Consider the following 25,680-nt stretch of genomic DNA (forward strand, 5'->3'; position numbering starts at 1 on the left):
GGAAGCGAAAGGACGAAAAGCTCGCCTGCTCTCCTTTATATAATCAGCGGGAGCTCTTGCGCCTGCGCACTAGACTCAAGACGCTTCCGGTCGCCCCGGCGCCGGGCGGGAAATGTAGTCTCCCAGGCGCTCTAATGGTTGTCAAGGCCGGTCTAGCCCCTCCTCCTTCTCTGTACACACTGGGCCGCCCGGGCTCGGCGGCTTCGCCGCCATGTCGCTCTTCACACGCACCAAGAAGTCCTCCGAGTCCCCCCTCTTTCGGGGCTGGCTGAGGCCCCCTGCAATCCCCTCCCCTGAGCCACGCCCGCCCGAGCCCGCCGCTGGGAGCTGAGGCGACGCCCGCCCGCGCGTCCGCCCACCCCGGCTGAGGGCGGGGGCGCCGGCAGTGCCAGGACCGCTCCTCCTCCTCCTCCTCCTCCTCCTTCTCCTCCTCCTCCTCCTCCTCTCCCCCCGCCGCCCCGTCCGCCTGTCCGGCCCTTCCCCCCGCCCTGTGTTTGCTAGGAAGGGAAACCGAAAGTGCGCGGCGCCGGGTGGAGCCGCGGACCTGTCTGGGCCAGACCCACAGTATCCGTCGGCGGCGACGGGCAGACGCGCTGGAACCAGGTGGGTGACCCCCACGGCGCATCCCGGGCGCGCACCTGCTTCTGCTCCCACGACCCCCGGCGCTCGCACCGCCCCTCCATTGCCTGCGCTTCTGCCCCGGCGCCCGCCTCAGAGACCCCAACAGCTCCTGAGCCCCTGGCGCCCCGCTCACCTCGGCGCCCCTGTCACTTCCATCACCCTCCTCAGCGCCCCCGTCATCCACCTGAGAATCCCTGTCCCCTCTCCTCGGCGCCCCCGTGTCCCCCTCAGCGCCCCTATCACCTCAGTGCCCACACCTCCATCCCCTGCCTCTGCTCCACCTGGGGCCCCCCTTCACCTCCCCTGTCCCCTCTTCTGCCCCCAGCGCCTCCATTATCCATCTAGAGCCCTCCATCACCACCTCTGCCTCTGGCCTGATCATCTAGCTCTCCTCTGCCCCGTACCCCCATCTCTTGCCTCACTTTCTACCAAAGCCACCCCTTTCATCTTCTGTCCTCACCTCATTCATCCCACATCTTCCACGAAGCACCCTCAGCACCTCGACTCCCCATCACTTCAGCAGGCACCCCCAGCTGAGCTCAGCCCCCTTCTTCCTGAGGCCCCACACCTCTTCACCTCTCCCCTGCCTCCCCGCGTCAGCCTTGCCTCGGCACCTTGTCCCTGCCACCACACAGCCCTGGCTCTCCCCGACCCCATGTTTCCATCACCCTCCGGTGGGCTCCGGGGTACCAATGGCTTCTCCATCACCTCTTACACCCTCTCAGAACCCAGGAGGCTTTCACCTGAAACCCAGCTCTGCCTCTTGTTTCCGTGTCTTTCTTCCCATCCTGGTGATTACCGCGCTCCTGTAATTTGATCCCTGTACCAGCTTGAACATCACCGATTTTCTTCTTCCTGTCTTTTAGGACTTGCTTCCCCAAGAAACCCACGTTAGCTTGCTTTTTTCATAGCATTTCCTGTTCCTCTCTCTGCTCCTTCCTTTCCTTGCTGTTGTTTTTCTTTCGTAGAAAATGTTAGTTTCTATTTTAGTATTTTTCGACACGAGGAAGAAGGGATTTTCTCCTCAGATAATTTTTTTTAATAAAAAAAAAAAAAAGCCTGTAAATATTGAACCTGCGCCATGAGAGCCGGGTTTGATACAATGAGGGAGGAGATTCACCAAAAATACTGCCAGCAGGAAGGAAAGGGACTCCTTTTTTTTGATGAGGATAAAAGCTACTCCTCAAATCTATTCACATTTTCCAACCGTGAATATTAAAAAACTCTGTGAGAGGAACAGTCTCAAAAAACCCCCTTGCTTTTTTTCCTTTCCCTAGCCCGACGCACATGATGTGTATGGGTTAGACTAAGAATTTCCCTTAAATGGGCTTCCTCTTCCTCTTTCTCTCCTGGCGACAGTATTTATCTGCTTTATAGAAGAGTAAAACGAAACCTAGCAACTGATTAAATAACTTGGCTAAAAGCATAAACCAAACAGTAGTTTTTAACGGGAATTGATGACATTCCCTCTATGTTGAGAAAGTGCGAGGGTAAGGAGAAGGGGAATTTAACCCCCTGAGACCACTTAAATTGTAAATTTAATGTTTTGTATCATCATTGGGCATTCACAGAGTGGAGCACTTGTGTCCATGACTAAAATTTGTGTTTAACTCTTAGTTAACACATCATTAAGATGTAAAAAGAGAGAGATTGGCTTGATGTTGTTTTGGGTGTTTTCTACTAGATGGTGTGTTTTGAGGGTACTAATAAGTCAACCTGTGCAGATTTCCACATAACTGAAAGTAACGTGAATGTGGAAGAATTCAGGTGACTCAGAGATGGAGGACAGAAGACCTTGTCCAGATGCCAGGCCCAGGACTCCCGATACCAACCACAGAGGTGAGTAAGGTTTTCTAACTAACGGGAAGGAAATTGGGTTCCCTATGAATGAGCAGACCCACCTAAGATCACTGCATCTTTCAAGTAAAGAGTGCTTTATTCCTTAACTACAACACTAATGACTCTGAAAAACAGACAGCCCTCGCCCTTTCCTAAGAGAGCTGATGAATGGGTGCAATTCACTTTAACAAAGATGGGGATGAGGTGTCAGAAATGGGAATAACCTTCTGGTTTAAAGCAGCACTATCCTGTAGAAACAATACAAGCCAAAAACGTAAATTAAAATTTTCTAATAGCATTGTTAAAAGCAAAAAGAAACAGGTGAGATCCATTTTTTAAATTCAGTACTGATTTAATAAAGTTTAATAATTTAGTATTTGTCTTATTTAAGCCAATATATTCAAATAATGTCATTTTATTATCATTGAATATAGAATTTTATTATGATACTTTAATCATTTTAATATTTTATTTACCCCCAAATATTCAAATATTATCATTTTAAGATGTTATCGATACAAAAATTTTAATGAGATACTGAACTTTTTTTGGTATTAAGTCTTCAAAATTCGGGCCAGCCCGGTGGCTCAGGTGGTTCGAGTACCGTGCTCCTAATGCCGAGGTTGCCGGTTCAATTCCCACATGGGCCAGTGACTGGCAGCCAGTGTGAGCAGCCGGCAGCTGGCGAGAGCTGCTGTGAGCTGCTGTGAGCGGCTGACCAACGACCGGGGACCGACTGCCCCAGCCAGGGGGAGCGCAAGACTCATAATATCAGCATGGGCCAGGGAGCTGTGTCCTACACAACTAGATGGAGAAACTGGCTTGAACCGGAGGGGGGGGGGTGTCTTCAAAATTCTGTTATTTAACACATCTTAATTTAGACTAGCCACGTTTAAGATCCTTAATAGCATTTGATAGCCTGTGTCTAGAGTCCTAGACACCAAAGCAAAGTTAGTTCCAAAAGCATTACTCTATTGCAGTGATTGTTCTGTTAGAACTTTCTAAAAAAAAAACACCAGCCAAATGGAGTCTTGCTTTTCCCTAAATTGACAATATGTCATCTGAGTTTTAGCTGTGGAACAAATGAGGAAGAATTGTAAAATTTTGATCTGTGTGAATATTGAAAGAATGAGAAACAATACAATTTTTCATTCTTCCAAAACATCTAGTGTTCTAATTAGATAAAAATATTAAAAGTAGGACTTTTCTTCTGATATCTTGGGAGTTTGGAAAGTAAATATGAAAGTAACAATTATAAAGATTTAGAGTTCAGTAGTACAGTATTTATATTTTAACATATATTTCTTTGTTACCACATTAAAATTTTCTCTACAAAATGCAAAGCAAGGAAAAACATATAAATGGATTTAGCAGCTGATGTCATGAAGTGGAATGATCATTTTGAATATGATGTGCATTTGAAACTTTCAAAACACTTTTTATTATCACATCATTATGTACAGTCTTATTTTTTGTTTGTTTTTAAAATCTCCAAGTCATTCTGCAAAGTTGGGTCAGCTCCAGAATCAGTTTAGAGGAAAGGAAAGTGAAAAAAACTGGACTTGGGTATGTTGGCCAAGGTCACTTATGAAATGCGTGGCAGATCAGGGAACAAGTTTGACTTCATCCACCGGGTAAAGTTAGCTTTCCTATGTGTACTAGGTGTGTCACCTCCCTCCCCAACACCTCTTCTGAGTGTTGGTAACAGATAAATACTATGTAAATGAACTTGTGCTGCAGAAAGGGAAACTTGTTTCGTTTTTCAATTTGCTAAATCAAAGTTTGAGTTTCGTTTTTCAGTTTCCTTCATAGACTATTAGCTAGCTCAAAAATATCCTAGTAAAGGAAGCCCCACCTTCCTTCCCCTTTGCCATCTGATGTTGGACACAGTTCAAGAAGCATTTCCCTTTATAGTTTTATCCCACTTGATGCCTCTGTTGCCTAGTGGCAGAACCAGTGGCTCTAGAAATCAATAGTCAATAAGAAAATTATTACTAGTGCTATTAGTAATAACTAACGTTAAGGGGAGCTTTTTGTGTGTCAGATACTGCACTATACTAAGCATTTTACAAATATTTAATCTTTACAACAACTCAGATACTCAGGCTTAGAGAAATTATGTGACTCGTGAGGAAATGCCCAGGTCAAGATTTGAACTAGGCCTGTTTGGCTCTGAAACTCGTGCTGACTATTGTTTGGTACTGGCAAGAAACTAGAAGTAATGAGCTGATCTTTTTGATCCTCTGAAATAATCCCAGCTTATGAAGATTGAATGATATACTGCAAGTATTTATTCTCTAGCATGTATTAGGCACTCAACAAATGTTTATTCCTTTTCCCTTTTCATACCCTCTGAAAAAACAATATTTTCATAATATATATGGCAACATAGTAATCTATTTTACATTTATTAAATGACTTGGTAGAAAACCTTTTTTCTCTCCAAATAAAACCTAAGCTCCTTAGTTGTTCTGGAAAATGAGAGTACGTTCATTATTGTCCTGCTGGATTTCCTTGCACCTTGATTTTTGTGCTTACCCAATATTCCCATTGTGTTTAGGGCCTATAGATGGAGCATTACCACCAAGAGCTAGAAATCAGGCCAATAATCCACCAGCCAATGCTCTCAGAGGAGGAGCCAACCAGCCCAGAAGGCTTACTAGGGCCTACTATCCTTTTCCTTTCCGGCAAAGAGAAGAAAGGTTTGCGGCCATGGGTAGGAACCCACATCAAGGGAGGAGGAACCGTGAGGACCGTGCCCATGATGAACCTAGAGGCCAAAGACAAGGTCAGGAGAATGACCCTAGGCGGCGAAATGGCAACCAGGAGGGAAGGAACCGCGGACCACCATGGTCTGATGAAAATTTCCAGCAGTGGCGGACCCCCCACCAGAAGCCTGCAGAACAGCCACAGCAGGTGAAGAAACTGGGCTACAAGTTCCTAGAAAGTCTTCTGCAGAAGGACCCCTCTGAGGTGGTCATCACACTCGCCACAAGTTTAGGGCTAAAGGAGCTCTTATCTCATTCTTTTATGAAGTCCAACTTCCTTGAGCTCATTTGCCAGGTTCTTCGGAAGGCTTGTAGTTCCAGAATGGACCGCCAGAGCGTCCTCCATGTCCTGGGCATACTGAAGAACTCAAAATTCCTCAAAGTCTGCCTGCCGAATTATGTGGTAGGGATGATCACCGAACCCATTCCTGACATTCGAAACCAGTATCCAGAACACATTAGCAACATCATCTCCCTCCTCCAGGACCTCGTAAGCGTCTTCCCTGCCAGCTCTGTGCAGGAAACGTCCATGCTCATTTCCCTTCTGCCAGCTTCTCTTAATGCTTTGAGAGCCTCTGGAGTTGACATCGAAGAGGAGACAGAGAGGAACCTGGAAAAGGTGCAGACCATCATCGAACATCTGCAGGAGAAGAGGCGCGAGGGCACTTTAAGAGTGGACACCTGTACTCTCGTACAGTCCAAGGCAGAAGACCAGGTTGAGAGCTACCGCATCATGCCCATTTACCCCACCTACAATGAAGTGCACTTGGATGAGAAGCCATTCCTTCGCCCCAACATCATTTCTGGAAAATATGAGAGCACTGCCGTCTATCTGGATACCCACTTCCGACTCCTGCGAGAAGATTTTGTCAGACCCCTCCGAGAAGGCATTTTGGAACTTCTCCAAAGCTTTGAAGACCAGGGCCTGAGAAAGAGAAAGTTTGATGACATCCGAATCTACTTTGATACCAGAATCATCACCCCGGTGTGTTCATCATCAGGCATTGTCTACAAGGTGCAGTTTGACACAAAACCACTGAAGTATGTTCGCTGGCAGAATTCCAAGCGATTGCTCTATGGGTCCTTGGTGTGCATGTCCAAGGACAATTTTGAGACATTTCTGTTTGCCACGGTGTCTAACCGGGAGCAGGAAGATCTCTGCCGGGGAATTGTTCAGCTCAGCTTCAATGAGCAGAGCCAACAGCTGCTGGCAGAGGTCCAGCCCTCTGACTCTTTCCTCATGGTGGAGACAACCGCATACTTTGAGGCCTATAGACATGTCCTGGAAGGACTCCAGGAGATCCAGGAGGAAGATGTCCCCTTCCAGAGGAACATTGTGGAATGTGACTCTCATGTGAAGGAGCCCAGGTACTTGCTAATGGGGGGCAGATATGATTTCACTCCCTTAATTCCCTCAGCAACTGGGGAATCTCTGAGGAACACCGAGGGCTTGAGACGTCCCAGAGTTAATGTCTTAGACCTCAGCCAGTGGCCCTCCAAAGAAGCCCTGAAGCTGGATGACTCTCAGATGGAAGCCTTGCAGTTTGCTCTCACAAGGGAACTGGCTATTATTCAAGGACCTCCTGGAACAGGTAAGAGAATTTTTCAGAGCACATGTCATCTGCCCTGTGAGATAAGCATGGGAGGCTTGACTCTAGGTTTCTATAATGTCTCCATTAGGTACATTGCACTGAAATGGGCACCAGACTTGGTTGTAGCTGCTTATAATGATGTTTTCAGTAGGGACCCATTGGTATGCATAGTAATAAACCAAAACACAACATTAGAAAAGATTGCTAAGGGTCCAAGTTTGGAAGATGTATTACCTCTGCTTCCATCAAAGGCTATATTAATTTGTTTGCTTTTATATTACTTTAAATTCAATAATATCAGGTATAGCAGATCCTTGAATAACATTTCATTCAACATCGTTTTGTCACAACATTGATGGAAATGAAAAAGATCCCCAGCCAGAGCCAGTGTCTGTGTGGAGTTTGCATGGTCTCCCATGTCTGCGTGGGTTTTCTCCAGGGACTCCAGTTTCCTCCCACATCCCACAGATGTGCACATGCGCTTCATTGCTGTGTCTGCATTGCCCCCATCTGAGTGTGGGTGTGTGTGATGCGCCCTTGATGGAAGAGTGTCCTGTCCAGGGGGGGTGCCCGCCTTGCGCCCTGAGCTGCCAGGATTGGCTCTGGCCACCCGCAACCTGAACTGGAATGGGGGGTTGGAGAAGAATGGTCTGACATGTTTTTATTAGTCTTCCTTAAATGTACGTACGGCTCATATTTATTTCAGTATTTAATATTAGAAGTGTTTGGGGTCTTTATTTAGAAGTTTGGTGATGCTTTTGTGATCAGAAACATGCCATAGAAACTTAACTCTTGCTTCTATCAATTAGCCTATGACCAGTTGGTTTTGTTATATGTCGTTTTCTTAAAGTCTTCGTTTTCAAGAACCTGTCAACAACATTGAGGACTTACTGTATATAATAATAGTGCTGTGTGCCAAGTACTGTTTTACATGCTTTACATATGGTTAACTCACTGCATCCTCACAGCAACTCTGTGAAGTAGAAACCATCCCGTTTTACAGATGGAAAAACTAAGGCAAAAAGAGGTTGAATATATGTTGAAGCTCACACAGATGGTAAGTGTGAACCTAGGACTTGAACTCAGGCAGTTGGCTCTAGAGTCCTGGTTTCCCTATCTACCACACTATACTTGTTTTTCATGGAAATATACCTCCTTGCACTGTTCTTCCCATGTGCCCTTCTCTAATCCTACTCTGGTGATAAATACTACCGTGTTTCTCCTAAAATAAGACCTAGCCGGACAATCAGCTCTAATGCGTCTTTTAGAGCGAAAATTAATATAAGACCCAATCTTAATTTACTATAAGACTGGGTATAATATAATATAATATAACATAATATAATATAATTGATACAATATAATACCGGGTCTTATATTAATTTTTGCTGCAAAAGATGCATTAGAGCTGATTGTCCGGCTAGGTTTTATTTTTGGGGAAGCAGGGTATTAGCAATTTGATGTGTATCTTTCCAGATGTTCTTCAAGGTTAATACTGACATATCTTTTTGTCTGTAAGTGTATTTATATGTTTACATATATACATGCACGCTTTCTATTTTTTAATAATAAAAATGGGCTCTACATATTTGTCTATAATTTACATATATATATATAACATGTTTCATAGCACAACATGGTATAGACATTTTTACATTCTTTACACTAGAATCACATTTAGAAATGGACCTCACTCTTTTTACTATGACTGCATTCGCTCTAGGGTATGAATGTACCTTTTTTTTTTTTTTTTGTATTCCAGTGCTGTAATAAGTATCCATTTATCTGTGTGTGTATGTGTGTGTTTACCTTTGGGTACTCTGCTTATAATTTCTGTAATTTTTTTTCCTAAGTTGGGAATTCACTTTAATTAGTTATAGTAGGTACAATTAAATTATCCTCCCAAAAAGATATACAGAAAACAAAACCAGGAAGAAGTCTCTTTAAAAAAACTGATCAAGTAATGGCAACTCATGATAAAAAATTAATGTAACACATGGAAAGTTCTTTCTGATAAGAAACACCTATAGGATGGAAAAATATGCATAATTAAAGTGATGTTTTGAAGACTTAAAGAAAGAATGAATTAGTGTTCCCATTTGGTTAACGTCCTTTCTAGCATTATTATATGTCATCAATCCTTTTTACTGATCAGTTTTTGCTGATCTGAGAGGTTAAAATTTTGGGCTCATTAATTTTAATTTTAAGTTTTAATAAAAAATGATTCAACATTTTTTAAGAGTCCCTGTTTCTCTCCTCCCACCACCCTGCTCAGTTCCCTTCCCTAAAGCAAACCATATTATTCCTGTGTATCCTTCCAGATATAGTCTATGAATATTCAAGCAAATGCATGTATTTCTTTTCCCCCACTTTTTTTTAATACTATGCTAGAAACACTCTTCTGTGTGTTTTCTTTGGTCATTTGTAAAATATCCTGGTGATCCTTTCATATTGGTACGTAAGTGCTGTCTCACTGTTGTTTATGTGACTACATTATATTCCATTGTGTGGATAGCTCGTAATCTTTTCACCCAGTTCCCTGTGGAAAGATTTACTAATACGGATAATATTTCAGTGAATAGCCTTGTTTGTGAATCATTTCACACACAAACACTGTATCAAGAAGAAAAAAAGTATGTCCAGAAGAGAAATTCCTAACTGAATTCATAGTTTTAATAGATATTGTCAAATTACCTTCTGGAAGTGTCATTAATTTGTATTTCTTTAGTTAAGAGTAAGATTAAATATCCTTTCTTGTGTTTATTAGCTATTTATATTACTGCTTCTGTGGATTGTTTTTTTAAATGTGTCCGTATTTCTGTTGAATGGCTTTTCTTATTGGTTTGTAGGAGCTTTTTGTATGTTCATAATATTTATGTTGCGAACAATTTTCCCTAATGTTATCACTTGAATTAGGACTCTTTAGCTTTAAGAATAGTAATCACTTCAGGCTAGCTTAAGACACACGCATACACACACACACACACACACACACACACACCTACTAAGAAAGAGCCTACCTCGGAGTATAAGGGGGAGGTAGTAAAGGGGGTCATTTTGAGTTTGAATCCCCAAAAGTATTCATTCTAAGGGGAAGGAAGAAGTGAGAGGTGATAGAATAAATATTGAATTATAAAGATTTTCTTGCCTCCCGAGGTTCTCTTTATTCCTTCAGTCCTCCAAACTAGAAAGTCTAAAACTTCTGCCCAGGCTGCCTGCTTATCTCATCTGTCCTGCTGGAGCCAGGCCTTAGTCTTCGCTCACTTGGAAGATGGCAGAAATCTCCCAACTAATAAATCCCATTCACTCTTGCCCACTCTTACTCAGTTGTCACTTCCCCAGGGCAGCCTCTTTTGGTAACCTCATTAACTTGACCAGAATCCCAATGATGTTTTTTCTTGGTACCATGTATTTCTCATTTCCCACATTTATGGTTTTACCTTCGTTTGCGTGATATCTTTCTCCTAGTCTGTAAGGTCCAGGAAGACAAGAACCATGGCTGTTTTGCTCACTATTTTATTTCTTGCACCTAAACCAGTGCCTGACACCTGTTAAACATTCAATACATATTATTGGTGCGGGAAGGGGGGTGGGGAAACGAAGGAAGAAATCCTTACTTATGCTATACTGAACTCTTTGATTTTCTTGTATCACTTCCTACTCAACTTTGAGTTTTTTGAAGACGGTGGCTGCCTTCTCAGCCTGACACAACGTAAAAATTTAGCTGTTTGTAGACTTAATTAATTAATTAATTAATTATTGGACATTGGCTAATGCTAATAACTCTTAACTCCAATGTGGATTTCTATGAGTTTTTCCCTCCTATCACAAAGGCAAGTCTACTGTGGTATATTAACACCGTTTGTAAATAATTTGCCACATGAGACTGGAAACAAATTATACGCCCATCAATAGAGAATTGGCTAAAAAATATCTTCCTGCTGTGAAAAACAAAAAGAGGATTCCTTTTATGTACTGATAAAGAACTACCGCAAAGATATATTAAGTGAAAAAAGCAAAATGTTGAGCTGTGAAAATAGTCTGCTACTGTTTGCATTAAAGAGGGGGGGCTAGAAAAAGTCTGTATTTATGTTTGTTTATATGTGCGTAGAATGTCTACCTCTGGAATGTTGCACAAGAAACTGGTCACACTGGTTGCTTCTAAGACAGGAACTGGGTGGCTGGGGGACAGAAGAATGAGAGGGCTTTTCATAATAGACCCATTTGTGCTTCTTAGATTTTAAAACATCTCAGTGTAGTACCTTAAAAATTTTTTAAAATAATAATATGCTATAATTCATTAATTACTCATTTCCGTAAGTTTTTAAGTTTTTTAACTCTCCTTTTTTTCTTTTTTCTAGGTAAAACCTATGTGGGTCTAAAAATTGTTCAGGCCCTTCTAACCAATGAGCACGTTTGGCAAATTAACCTCCAGAAGTTTCCCATCTTGGTTGTGTGTTACACCAATCATGCTTTGGACCAGTTTCTGGAAGGTAATGTCTGTAGGCACAATGGTTCTATCAAGATACTTATAATTAAACCATCAGTAACTTCAGGAGCTTTCTACTGCTCTTTAAATAAAGTCCACAGTTTTAACCGTGACCTGCAGGGCTGCGTGTCGTCTGCTCCAGCCAAACTGAGTGAACCTCATCTCCTACCTCTGCCCTGTTCTCCCCAACTCGAGCAACACTGATTGTCTTCAATCCCTTGAATTCCTCCAGCCTCTCTCTCGGCCCATGCTGTGCCCCCTGCCTCGAATGCACTTTCTCTCTCTAACTCTCTCTCCATCTGACCCCATCAAGCCTGGTTGGCTTCAACTCATTCTTCAGGTTTCGCCCTAAATCTCTTCTTATGTGGACTTTTCCTGTTGCCCCTAGACGAGGTTGAGTCTCCTTTTGTAATTTTTCTTCAGAGACTTATTACATATGTAGCAATTTATTTTCATGTGGCTCTACCCTAGACTATAAACACCATGAGGGTCAGTCCTGTTTCTTGGTATATTCACAGATCCTGGCACATACTAGACACTGAAAAAATACTAATTGCATTAATGAATGAATAAGTATATGTTTTTCCTTTTGCTTAGAATATTATTTTCCATTCTTTTTTAAAAGTTAAGACATTTTTTTCAATTATAGTTGACATACAATATCCTTTCTTCTATATCCTCCTTTCTCTTAGATTAAATATTCCTTATTCTTGGAGTCTCAGTTTAAATATTAGATCCTCAAGAATTAGACCCCTACCCATCCAAACTAGGTAAGGTCCCCTGTTATATACTTACAGCATTATGTACTTGTAGGATTTAACTGCACTTATGCTAATGTGATAAATTATTAAAGCATATATTCTCTCCCAGGCTGTGCAACATGAGAACAAATTAGAAACAGTCTGTGTTTTCACCACTGTCTTCAGAACCTAGCACACGCCTGGCAATCAGTAAATGTATGTAGAGTGAATAATAGAGAACGTTTACTAAGAGCTTACTTTGTCCCAGGCCATACCTAGGAGCGATAAAGATAACTCTTGTTATACAGACTAGAGCCCTGTAAGGAAAGTATTGCTGTCTTCAAATCACAGATGAGGAAACTGAGGCTAACTAACTTGCCCCAGCTTACGTAGAAGTAAGCTGTGGAGCCAGTAAGTTGTGTCCCCAATTGTCTGACTTCAAAGCCTGTGCTCTTAAGCACCACACTTTACTGCTCTGCAGGTCACATCATCTCTGGGGCCTTCTTGCTCCGTAATGGGGTAGATTTCCTGTAAATACCAGTTTGTTCCCTAAGGGACCAGCTGAGACAACACCTCAGACACATACAGCACTCACCTGAGAGAATCCAGCATAGCTCCTCTCAACTCTGCTGTGTTCCACTTTGCTCCACAGGCATCTACAAGTGTCAAAAGACCAGCATCGTGCGGGTAGGTGGAAGGAGCAACAGTGAAATCCTGAAGCAGTTCACCCTGCGGGAGCTGAGGAACAAGCGGGAATTCCGCCGAAACCTCCCCATGCACCTCCGAAGGGCCTACATGAGTGTAAGTCCCAGCTGTGGATATCTAGGTAGCTCAAGAGGGAACTAAACAAGATAGCACTGGCTTTGTGGGTATGCAGTTCCCAGGCAGATAAGGAGACTCCTCAAAGCTGTGAAATACTCGGGTTCATTCCAGCATTCCATTTTGCTAATCCCATGGTGTGACCTTGCCCTCATAATCCAAGGGAGAGTAAGGACAAAATAGGGCACACTGCCCCCTCCCAGCCCCTGCCAGGACCTTAAGGCTACGCCCCCAAACCACCCACAGCACTTCTACTTACAGCTTATAGACCAGAGAAATATCTTTAGCTGGGCAGAAATGTGCACAACCAAAAACTCTGAATTCTTACTGAGGAAAAAAGAAGTCTCTACCACAGTATCCTTGGCCTGTTTTTCTGTTGTATTATTTGTTTCCTTTTCTTACTGATTGGTAGGAATCTTTGAGACATTTTAGATACTAACCCTTCAGTTTTAAGACCATAGTGATGTGCTTTGGGAAATTGGTTTGTTGACTGGTCTACTTATTTAGTCTCCCTTCCTGTTATTCCTGTCTTGGTTTCGTTTTCTCTCAAGGCAGGGATGAATTTAGGGGATGATGCTACTTCCTCATCATTTCTTTGCCCCTGTTCTTGACAGATCATGACACAAATGAAGGAGTCAGAACAGGAGCTGCACGAAGGGGCCCGGACTCTGGAGTGCACCATGCGTGGCGTGTTACGGGAGCAGCACCTGGAGAAGTACATTTCCCCCCGGCATTGGAAAAGCCTGGTGAATGGACCAATCCAGGTAGGGGTCCTCCTGGGGGATTGCAAGCATGTCTCTTGCCTCGGTACTTAGAAGGAGCCTCCAGCAGAAGCAGCAGTCCAAAGCCTGAGCTGTTTGGTGAGCTGATGCTGCCGTCATGTGAATAGTTCTTTTTGTGAGGAGAGGCAGCTGAGTATACTAGTCAAGAACAAGACTCTGGAGCCAGCCTTCTGGGTTTGAATCCTTGGCTTGCTCTGGGCAAGTTACTTAATTTTTCTGTGCCTGTTTTCTCTTTTAGAAAGCGGGGATAATAACAACATTAACTCAAACCCTATGAAATTTCCAGTATTTGTAAATTTAGCTTGAAACATGGCAGTTTTTCATCGATCCACTTAATGCTTACAGGATTGTTATTTGGATAAATAAGTTAATATCTATAAACTTCTTAAGTTAGTAAGTGTGCTATAAGTGCTCGTGAGATGAAATGATGTAACAGGCCAACCTAGCACATAGAGAGCAAGCCTGGGAGTCAACAGACCTAAGTCACACAGACTGATTGTGTGACTTGGGCCAATGTGATGCTCAGGTCCCTCAGCAGTCACACAAGGATAACAATAACGCCTGCCTTCAAAGGCTGTTATGAGACGTAAATGACAATAATTTATGTAGAGTGGCTGGCCAGGAACCCAGTGAAATGGTAGCTGTGTTATGATAGGGTTGGTGAGTTCCAGGGTTACAAATCCCAAAGCCTAGAGGGGTCAATCAGGTCCCATAAATGACCGATGCAGGCCAGATGGGAGGGGGTGGCAGTAACCCACTTCTAGCCATTTGTTGCCATTTGGGAATGCAGGCTTGTTGCTGCCATAGCTTCTGATTTTGTCAAGAGAAGCAGGACATTTTTATTTGTAAAATTCAATGCAAGTCATTAAATGACCCAGTTGCCCATCTGCAGCCTCTAAATTTTAAGGGAATTACTTTTGATCCATCAAGGAGACCTTTCCTTCACACTTTTGTCACAGAATTCTCATGCCTGATAATTCTTCCTTCCACAGGATAGTGAATGGGTTTGTTTCCAGGGCTGGAAGCATTCCATGATGCTGGAGTGGCTGGGTCTGGGTGTCGGTTCTTTCACCCAAAGTGTTGCTCCAGCAGGACCTGAAAATACAGGTAAGAAGTGCGTGTCTCCCTAGAATCACATCTTAAGATGTAATATGGTAAAGACCAGAAGAGCAGGACTTAAAAGTAATACCCAGAATATGTAAAGAGCTTTAATCAATCAGAAAAGACAATACCTTAACAGGAAAATAGATAAAAGACTTTTAACAGGCACAACACAAAATAGGAAATCCTAATGGTCAATAAACATATGAAAAGTACTCATTAGAAATTAGAGGAATTAAAACCATAGTGAGATACTATTATACACCCACCAGATGGGCAAAAATTAAAGTTTGACATAACCCTGCATTGATGAGAATGTGGAGCAGGGGAGCTGACGCACTGCGAGTGAAAATATTAATTGGCACAACCACATTATGATAATAGAGAAACAAAAATAGCTGAAATGCCCATCAACATTTGTACAATGCATGGATCAATTACAGTCTATTCAGGTAACGAAATACTATAAAACAGTGAAAAGGAATGAATTATAGGTATATGACAACATATATGAATCTCAAAAACGTGCTAAATGAAAAAGGCAACTTACAGGAAAGTATATGCAGTGTGATTCCTCTCACAAAGTCAAGACTAGACAATGTGTTGTTGAGAGGTGTATATACATTATATATGTGGTATGTGGTAAAGTTGTTTGTTCTTTTTTTAAGGGAGAAATGAGTAACACAAAATTTAGGTTAGAAGGGCCCCCAAGGGTCTTCAAAGAAGTTGGTAATTTTCTGCTTCTTAAATTGGGCGAAAAGTACCTGGATGCTCATTTTATATATTTTTATTCTTTAAATTACACATTTACATTGTATACCCTTCTGTGTATGTGTTTTTGATACAAGTAAAACCTTTCTTACAAAGGCATACATTCATATGATTTTTTAAAATGTGATAAAAAGGTATGTAAGGAACCACAGTCTCCCTCCCGTCTCATCCTCCCAGTGTCCCTCCCCAGAGGTAACCACGTAAACCCCTTGAGAATGTCTTCACCCAGCTAAGCTCTTACAGGTGCCCTCTTGCATCCTTTGGCTTCAAGAGTCTCCATCCCTGTCTTGCGTGTCTTCCTCTCTTAGCCCCGGCAGAAGGCGAGGAGGAGGAAGAAGGGGAAGAGGAGGGTTCGCTGATTGAGATCGCGGAGGAGGCCGACCTGATTCAAGCAGACCGGGTGATTGAGGAGGAAGAGGTGGTGAGGCCCCGACGGCGGAAGAAGGAAGAGAATGGGGATGTCCAGGAATTGGCCAAAGTGCTTCTGGCCTTGAGGCTGGACACCTATGGCTCCGGGACAGCAGCCGGGCAGGAGCAAGCTGCAGGAGAGTGGGAGGTAAACTTACTTCCTCACGGCCCCTGAAAGCCCTAACAGAATGGGAAGTGGGGGTTCGGTTATTACTGCCTGGCGGGTGAGGTTAGACTCCTGAAATAGGCTTAAAAGTATCTGTTCTGACTGGAACTATACCCCGGTTTTTTCACCCACTCCTGTTGCAGTATGTTTACTTCATCCTCAAAATTAGCTGAATTTACCCACCTTACAACCAAACCCTAGTATGAGATGGATCCAGTTCCCAAGAGTATAAAAATTATGGCCCTTCGGAGGGGCCCTGGCAAGAAATGCCTACTTGGAAAGACAGGAAGCTGGTATCCAAGTGCTTCTCTTAAACTAAAAATACAGCATGTATGGGTCAGATCAAACACGGTATCAGTGCTTGGTACTTCCACGGATGTTATCTTCTACAAACTAGAAACTTCAAACAAGTCTGAACCTGCATTAAGATTTTTAAAGTATTCAAGTAAAATGGAATGAAGCAAGCATTACAGGCTGGATGGAATACTTCATTCACTCTGAAATCTGATATCTGTCTTAAAGCCAGAATAGTGAATGCCCAGATGTCTGCATATGGACTTTCCCTCTGCTCCTTCTTTTAGTAGAAGTCAGTGGTCCTCGGAATTTACTATGCATTACTATGACAGTAGAGGACTAGATATGCAAAATAACATTTGTGAACCCCACTGTTAATTTAAGGAACTTTTAAAGGGCAACTTTGGATGCAGTTTTCACCAGTCTGATTGATGGCTTTGAACCTGATCGCTTAGGTGCAGCATCACTGTATATGATGAGTGGAGTCATGATCCCAATACTTGAAAGCCTGGATTGGGATCTCCCTGCCCTGTGGCCTCAAGAGGAGTTGGTTTGTTTGGTTTTGAAATGGAGGGAGTTCCATAATATTGTGACTCACGGCCTCAGACTCAGTGACACAGCCAGGGGAGAGCACTTTCTCCTAAATGGTACCCTTAACCCACTTGTTAAAGGTACTATCATAATGTGATGGTGTTAAGACCATCTTAGCAGGCCCTGTACGACATTCAACTATTTTCATGACACATGTTTTAGGAATGAGAAACAGACTGGTCAAAATATGTTCAATGGTAACTAGTGCCAGCACTATTGTAAGTGGTTTCTGCATATTTACTCCTTCAGTCAACCTGACAACCCTGTGAAGAGGTACTACCGTGTTTCCCCGAAAATAAGACCTAGCCGGACCATCAGCTCTAATGCGTCTTTTGGAGCAAAGATTAATATAAGACCGGTCTTATTTTACTATAAGATCGGGTCTTATATAATATAAGACCGGGTCTTATATTAATCTTTGCTCCAAAAGACGCATTAGAGCTGATGGTCCGGCTAGGTCTTATTTTCGGGGAAACACAGTGTTGTATTATTCCCATTTTATAGAAGGGATGTGGAGGCTCATAGAGGTTCAGTAACTTACTCTCAGTCCCACAACTAATATGAGATTGGTGGGGCTTTGAATTCAGGCATACTGCCTGCAGAGCCCACATTTAGCCACTCTGTAGTGGAATATTGGTTGAGAGAGTATGAGACATTTAAAGAAGTTCAGCAGAAGTGGCAGCCCTTTTTTATGTGCTATGGCCCCCACTTGGGGCTTAGAAGAGGGTCCCCCTCTGCTCAGATGGTGACCCTGACTGGTATTGATGTCTACAGACCCAGCGTAGGCAGAAAAAGAAAATGACAAAGAAAGTGAAGGTTGAGCTTCGCAAAGTGAACACCATGACGGAGGCCGAGGCCAATGAAATTCAGGACGTTTGGCAGCTGGACCTGAATTCTCGCTGGCAGCTTTACAGGTACCGTGCTCAACCCCCACCTACCCCAGCCAGCCCGTGTAATTTCCCCAGGGCATTCCTTTTCTGTTCTTAGAACATAACCCCTCCACTACCATCAATCGTGTTCATGAGTGATCGAGCACCCCCGCTGAGCTGAGTGCTGGGGATGCAGCCATGGGATAGAAGACATTTGGCTCTACCCTCATGGAGTTTGTCTATCCAGGGAAACAAATTAGTTCATCCCACAAATAAAAAGTGACAAGTGGGCATAAACACTAAGAAAGAAAAGAGCTCAAGGAGTGCTAATAATCGTATTAACGTGGGATCTGAGCTGTCTAAGAAAGTGACATTGGAGGCAAGACCTGAAAGAGGAGTAGGTCTTAACCAGACCAGCAGGGAAGGGGTTGCTGATGAGATGGGACTGTGTAGGTGAAGACTTTGAGATGAGAGGGAGCATAACTGTTTAAGAAATTGAAAGAAGGCAGCTAGTAGCGTGGCTGTGGCTCAGAGAAATGAAGGTCAGGTTAGAGAGGTAGGCAGGGGCCAGACTGCAGGGCCGTGGTGAGGAGCAGGGATTTCGTCTGAGGGAATCAAGAAGCCATTGGAAGGTTTAACAGCAGAGTAGTGATATGATCTGTTTTACTTGTAAAACAAGACTGGAGAATTCGGGGAGGGGAGGAGACAGCCAGAGATGGGGCAGGGAGAATTGGTGAGAAGTTGTGGAAGCCTTTGAAGTTCCTTACTCTCTTCCCAATATTTAACCTCTTCTTAATCCCACCCCCTTTAGCTCCCGACTACTTAGGAACAGGTCTCTACACATCTTTTCGTTGGGCATTTTGGACTCGGGTCCTTGCACATCTGGGTCTCCTCCCTCTCTGTGGCCTCTAAGCTCCTTGTGTGTCTAGGTTCCACTTCATACACAGGGCACACTGAAGAGGGTTCTTCCACCTTCTCAAAGAGCACATGGCTTCCTCTACCTGGTTCTTCACATTCTTTAGGCTGTGGCTACAGATGTACCAGGCCGATACCCGCCGAAAGATCCTCAGCTTTGAGCGCCAGTACCGCACGTCAGCAGAGAGGATGACTGAGCTGAGACTCCAGGAAGACCTGCACATTCTGAAAGACGCCCAGGTCGTAGGAATGACGACCACAGGTAAGAAAACCTGGGCAAATTGACCTGCTCCAGTCATTCTCTCTGGTGCCAAGCTCCTACCAGATTATCTAGGACAGGTAAAGGGGAACTTCTTTAATAGGTTAGAGGAAAATACCATGAAGAACTATGAAAGTAAGCAATCCTATTTAGGGAACTGTTGGTGAAGTTGGCCCACTTGGTCCTGTTTCAGTGACCATCATGGGTATGGCTGTGACTCAGTAGTCCCCACAGCCCTGGGTGAAAGGGAGGGCTTTGATGGCACAAACCCAGAAACCTAGTGCCCGGTGGGTCCAGTGCATCTTCTCAGAGGAGCCTCTTTCTTCTCTCTGGACTTGAGGTGCTGCCAAGTACCGCCAGATTCTACAGAAAGTGGAGCCTCGGATTGTCATTGTGGAAGAGGCTGCTGAAGTCCTCGAGGCCCACACCATTGCCACATTGAGCAAAGCTTGCCAGCACCTCATTCTGATTGGGGACCACCAGCAGGTAGGGCAGGAGCCCCTGGAAGATGGGCTTGCTCTTTGGGGGGCGGAATTAGTCAGAAAGACCCTGGCCTCTCTGCTTCACCAGTCCTCAAGCCTAATAGTGGCTGTCTGTGATTCCTTTTTCTCTCACCTCCCACGTTCAACCGAAGGGTAGGTGCTCTTAAATCTGGAGTGCATTGTAGAGGTAGCGTCATCCATTTCATTTGTTCCCTCTGCTCCTTTTCTTATCCACCATGGCCTTTTAAATGGACTATTGCAACAGCATGTTTCCTGTCCCCCTGTCCCCCTACTTCTATTTTTACCAGGCTCTAACCCATTCTTCATAAAGGAGGCAAAGTGAATTGAAAGGGAGGAAAGGAGGAAGTGGGGGCGGGGGGGGGAGAGAGAGAGAGAGAGAGAGAGAGAGAGAAATCAGATCATGTCACTCCCCAGGTTAAAACTCTCCAGTGGTTTCCCACTGCACTTAACATAAAAATTAAGCTTCTTAAAGTGGCCTACAATATTCTCAGGGCTCACCTGCTTCTCTGACTACCTCATACCACCATCTCATTTGCTCTCTCTGCTCCCAACCCCCGTCTTTCCTGCTCCCTCTCATGGCTTGCTCTTCCAATGACTGGCAGCTTCTTCCGTGCTGCCATCAAGTCATGTCACTGTTTGGGGAGGCCTATCTAAAGAACCCTCACCCCTGGGCACTCTGTCACATCCCCATTATTTCTTGCCCTCATGGCCCTTACCACACTTTAATCCTTAGCCTGTCAGCACTTAGACCAGTGCCTGGCACGTGGAAGGAACTTGAAAAACATTTGATGGGTGGGTGGATGGATGGGTGGATAAAATATGTCTTCAATAGAGAATCCTCAGCCATGTTTCTCTTCTCAGCTGCGCCCGAGTGCCAATGTGTATGATCTGGCCAAGAATTTCAATCTTGAGGTGTCCCTCTTTGAACGGCTGGTGAAAGTAAACATTCCATTTGTCCGTCTGAATTACCAGGTGAGAAGCTGGGTCTCTGTTATTATGAAATGTCTAGGAGGCTCTTGGGAACCTCCCAACTGCCAGCAAGAAATTTCTCATAAAAATAACAACTGGTTTAGTAATGAAATGACTCTGATGTCAGATTTATTTTATTTTCTGTTGTAAAATACCACGAGATCAGCCTGTGTTGAGTTTGTGTTGGATGAAGGAGTTGTTTACATTCTGCTCTTTTCTCATTATTATTATTTTCAAGTGTTACTTCCCCAGATTTTCCACCAGCAAGCTAATCTTTAGAAAACTGTCCATTTATTCTCTGCCCATGTTTCTGGTGACATACATGTCTTGTTTCAGCACCGCATGCGCCCTGAAATTGCCCGACTTTTGACCCCCCACATTTACCAGGATCTGGAGAATCATCCATCTGTTCTCAAATATGAGAAGATTAAGGTGAGTCTGCCCTGCCTGATCTTTCTCTGCTGTTGTCAGCAACCTAGGGGGCTGTATTTTCTTCAGGATGAAAAAGGGTTTTCAGAAGGGGATAGAGCCAGCTTTTTAAAAAGCTGGTTATTAAGAGGAGGGATAGTACAGAATTGGAGAATACAGACGTGGATTTTGAATCCCAGCTCTGCGAGTTAGTAACTGTGTAAGGTTTTAGCACATTATTTGTCAGTTCTGAGTGTTAGGGTCTTCTTCCTATACAGTCAGAATGGTGGTTGCTGCCTTATAACGTTGTATCACAGGAGAAAATGTATGCAAAGTGGTCAGCACAGTAGAGCACTCATAAGTTAGCTGCTCTCGTCATCTTCATCATCAGAGCTGCTGCTGGTTCCCTGGACTATAATGGTTGCACTGTAGACGGCTATTATAGATATTGATGTCAAACAAATATCTTGAAAACTAAAATAGATGTAAATTCTTTAGTTGTCGATGCCCCCAAACAAAGCACATGGTGACTAACTCCAGAATTAAAGATTGTGGTACAGAGTATCCAGAAAGACTTCCAAGGTCTCTTTTTGGAATAGGGTCAGTGGCCTGCAATATATAAAGTGCATGTGAAGATAGAAAAATACCGCTGTGAGTGAGCCTTCTAACTTGTCACATCTTTTCCTTTTCAGGGGGTCTCTTCCAACCTTTTCTTTATAGAACACAACTTTCCTGAACAGGAAATCCAAGAAGGCAAAAGCCACCAGAATGAGCATGAGGCTCGCTTTGTGGTGGAGCTGTGCAAGTACTTCCTGTGCCAGGAGTACATGCCCTCCCAAATCACCATCCTCACCACCTACACCGGGCAGCTGTTTTGCCTGCGCAAACTCATGCCAGCTAAGACATTTGCCGGTGTCAAGGTCCATGTGGTGGACAAGTACCAAGGGGAAGAGAATGACATCATCCTCCTCTCACTCGTGCGGAGCAACCAGGAAGGCAAAGTAGGTTTTCTCCAGATACCCAACCGCATCTGTGTGGCCTTGTCCCGTGCCAAGAAGGGGATGTACTGCATCGGAAACATGCAGATGCTGGCTAAGGTGCCCTTGTGGAGTAAGATCATTCACACTCTGCGAGAGAACGACCAAATAGGCCAAACGCTGCGGCTGTGCTGCCAGAACCACCCCGATACCCACACTTCAGTATCCAAAGCGTCTGACTTCCAAAAAGTGCCCGAAGGAGGCTGTAGCCTACCCTGTGAGTTCCGGCTGGGCTGTGGGCACGTCTGCACCCGTGCCTGCCACCCTTATGACTCCTCGCACAAGGAGTTCCAGTGCATGAAGCCATGCCAGAAAGTCGTCTGCCAAGACGGGCATCGGTGTCCCCTTGTTTGCTTCCAGGAATGTCAGCCTTGTCAAGTGAAGGTGCCCAAAATCGTTCGTCGGTGTGGCCACGAGCAGATGGTCCCTTGCTCCATGCCGGAGTCAGATTTCTGCTGCCAAGAGCCTTGCCCCAAGGTCCTGAAATGTGGCCACAGATGCAGCCATTCATGTGGTGAGGATTGTGAGCGGTTGTGTTCAGAAATGGTCACTGTGAAACTCAAGTGTGGACACAACCAGCAGGTGAAGTGCGGCAACGTGGAAGACATCAAGTATGACCTGCCAGTCAAGTGCACCACCAAGTGTGGCACCATTTTGGACTGTGGGCATCCTTGTCCCGGCTCCTGCCACAGCTGCTTCGAAGGGCGCTTTCATGAGCGCTGTCAGCAGTCCTGCAAGCGTCTGCTCATCTGCTCACACGAGTGCCAGGAGTCATGCATCGGGGAGTGCCCGCCCTGCCAGCGGATCTGTCAGAACCGCTGTGTCCACAGCCAGTGCAAGAAGAAGTGTGGGGAACTGTGCAGCCCTTGCGTGGAACCCTGTGTTTGGCGCTGCCAGCATTACCAGTGCACTAAACTCTGCTCTGAGCCCTGCAACCGACCCCCATGCTACGTGCCTTGTACTAAACTGCTGGCTTGTGGCCACCATTGTATTGGTTTGTGTGGGGAGCCATGCCCCAAGAAGTGCCGTGTCTGCCACCAGGAAGAAGTCACCCAAATCTTCTTTGGCTTTGAGGATGAGCCTGATGCCCGCTTTGTGCAGCTAGAAGACTGCAGCCACATCTTTGAGGTGCAAGCCCTGGACCGCTACATGAATGAGCGGAAGGATGATGAAGTTGCCATCAAGTTGAAGGTGTGTCCTATGTGCCAGGTGCCCATCCGCAAAAACCTGAGGTATGGAACCAGCATCAAACAGCGGCTGGAAGAGATTGAAATTGTCAAAGAAAAGATCCAGGGCTCAGCAGGGGAAATTGCAACCAGCCAGGAACGACTGAAGGGCCTGCTGGAGGGGAAGAGCCTCCTCCAGCAACTGCTTCCTGAAGACTTCTTGATGCTGAAGGAGAAGCTGGCCCAGAAGAATCTGTCAGTGAAGGACCTGGGCCTTGTTGAGAATTACATCAGCTTCTATGACCACTTGGCTGGACTGCGTGATTCCCTGAAAAGGGTGCATTTCTCTGAGCAAATGAGAGTGAGGACTCGACTAGACCAGGTCCACGAGTGGCTAGACAAGAAGCGTTTGAGCTTCACCAGCCAGGAATTGAGTGACCTCCAGAGTGAAATCCAGAGACTCACATACCTGGTGAATCTCCTGACCCGCTGCAAGATGGCGGAGGGGAGAGTGAGTGGGAACATAGCAGAAGAGGTCTCTCGTGTCCGCAAGATCCTTGAGAGAACGTGTAAGTTCACCCGGGAGGATGAACAACTTGTGCAGAAAAAAATGGAAGCTCTGAAAGCCACCCTTCCGTGCTCTGGCCTGGGCATCTCAGAGGAAGAGCGAGTACAGATCGTCAAGGCCATGGGTTTCCCTCGTGGCCACTGGTTCAAGTGCCCTAATGGCCACATCTATGTGATTAGCGATTGCGGGGGAGCCATGCAGAGGGGCACATGTCCTGACTGTCAGGAGGTGATTGGGGGTGTGAATCATACTCTGGAAAGGAGCAACCAGCTGGCCTCCGAGATGGATGGAGCCCGGCACGCTGCCTGGTCCGACACGGCCAACAACTTGATGAACTTCGAGGAGATCCAGAGGATGATGTAGGAAGATGGCACACTGCTGCCTTCTGCTGCGGCCCCTGTGTGGCCAGGTCGGCTCCCTTCCGAAGGAACCGGCTTGTTTTTTATCGTCCTGTAGTCTTAGCACCTATTTCAGAGTAATACTTTTCAGGCTTGCCCATGTTTCTAGATTTACCCCTGCGCTCAAGTAAGCACTTTATCTCCAGAACTAGAGCAAAATTAACAGATTTCTCTTTTTCTCGCCTGCAAGTTAGTGGACAGACTCCCTGGAGCATGTTTGGGGCCGCAACCTCGGGCTACATAGTGGTACCTCCGACTCCCGACTTGGTCGGATGTTTTTTCTGCAGTGCTTCAGGGGCAGAGTATGCGCTCCATGAAGCAGACTCATTCTAAGTGCCAGGCCCTAACTTGCAGACTTTCCTTCTAACACACAGGCCCAGAGGAGCTGTTTATGAACTGCTTATCCTTTCAAGGAGCACAAGAATCCCTCTTGCCCTTCTCCTCGGGCACCATGGCTCCAGGAGATGGAGGCATGTGATAAGGACTTTGACCAACAGTGACCTAGTTACATATTCACTATGAGTGGGAAAAGTCTACCCACAGCTGCGGGCTTATGCAAGAGGCCCAGGCTAGCTAAGGAGTGATCCCCGTACCCTTTCCTGTGACTTTGCACTTTGGGATGGTGGAGGTTTCTTTGCCTGCAGTAGAAAAGATTCAGTAGTTCCCCAGGGCCCTGAATGGAACTAAACTCATATTTGATACCAGCAGCGCCTATCTAAAGTGTGACCCTTTATCCCAACACCATCTAGTGCAGCTTTTGCCTGGGCAGGGTTAGCATGCCAGCAGCTTCTGCAGGCCCCAGGCCCGCTGCCTGCGTACTCAGTGTTCCCTAGAACAGACACTTAGACATCTCAGGTCTTTCTAATGTTGGCGAGAAAATGTCCCTTTCCTATGTATGCATTTCCTTTTTTGTCTTTACTATGCACTTTAGCTTATAAAGCCAATTAATAAAAATGATTGAGGAAAAATCTGTGGTCCATGTTTGTCCTCAACTGTTAGAAGCAGCTCAGACAGCTTAAAACAGGATGGAAATGAGGGCACTGCCTACAAGGAGGCCATTTTCTTTCTGTGGTTTGGGTTTTTTACATAGCTGGTGAGTCATATTTATTCATGGAAGAAAGAAAAAAAATTTTCAACCTGTATAAAAGGATATATACTTGAAGTTTCCTTCCCCAGAGGCAACGCTGTTTAACAGCTTCATGAGTCCTCCCAGAGATGATACGTGCATGTGCGATGTATGGCCCAGTTCTACACTTGGCTTTTTTAGCCTAATAACCCAGCCTAGGGATCTTTCTGTGAGCACATACAGACGGCAAGTCTGAAATGAATAGCTTTGCGCATACTCTTCAATGTCGAGGGGATATGCTACTAGATGACAGTTTTCTAGCTGGGAGGGGACTTCTTTACTCCTTGAACTTTATATGACATAAACTAGTGTTCTCAAGGGGAGCCCCCTAGCTTTCCTCATAATTCTCAAAGGGACCTGTGATTCAGAAAAGGATGAGAACCACCATTCTACAGGGTACAATGGTGGAGCTAATTTATCGGGGGCTGCCTGTCCTCTTTAAGCTTCCATCTCTAGGAGCACTTCCACACCATAGGTAAAG

The 25,680-nt window shown here is 44.8% G+C and overlaps 1 protein-coding gene across 2 annotated transcripts; it reads left to right on the plus strand.

The window, feature by feature from the left end:
• Positions 1 to 186: 186 nt before the first annotated feature.
• On the plus strand, positions 187 to 25,041 carry ZNFX1 (zinc finger NFX1-type containing 1). 2 transcript variants are annotated; one of them, XM_019756165.3, is made up of 14 exons: positions 187 to 603; positions 2,346 to 2,460; positions 5,021 to 6,820; positions 11,182 to 11,313; positions 12,702 to 12,850; positions 13,483 to 13,632; positions 14,643 to 14,757; positions 15,831 to 16,078; positions 17,756 to 17,895; positions 18,873 to 19,027; positions 19,365 to 19,510; positions 20,389 to 20,499; positions 20,833 to 20,928; positions 21,597 to 25,041. In XM_019756165.3, exons 2-14 carry the CDS (start codon positions 2,373 to 2,375, stop codon positions 24,036 to 24,038), a joined length of 5,772 nt encoding a protein of 1,923 aa, XP_019611724.3. In that variant the 5' UTR covers positions 187 to 603; positions 2,346 to 2,372; the 3' UTR covers positions 24,039 to 25,041. The 2 variants fall into 2 exon arrangements, with proteins under 2 accessions (XP_019611724.3, XP_019611725.3); XM_019756166.3 differs by having other exon boundaries at positions 464 to 603; positions 2,306 to 2,460.
• Positions 25,042 to 25,680: the final 639 nt, after the last annotated feature.

This window comes from Rhinolophus sinicus, chromosome 13, assembly GCF_057876585.1.
Source record: "Rhinolophus sinicus isolate RSI-liver-muscle chromosome 13, RSI-T2T, whole genome shotgun sequence".
NCBI classification, from domain to species: domain Eukaryota; kingdom Metazoa; phylum Chordata; class Mammalia; order Chiroptera; family Rhinolophidae; genus Rhinolophus; species Rhinolophus sinicus.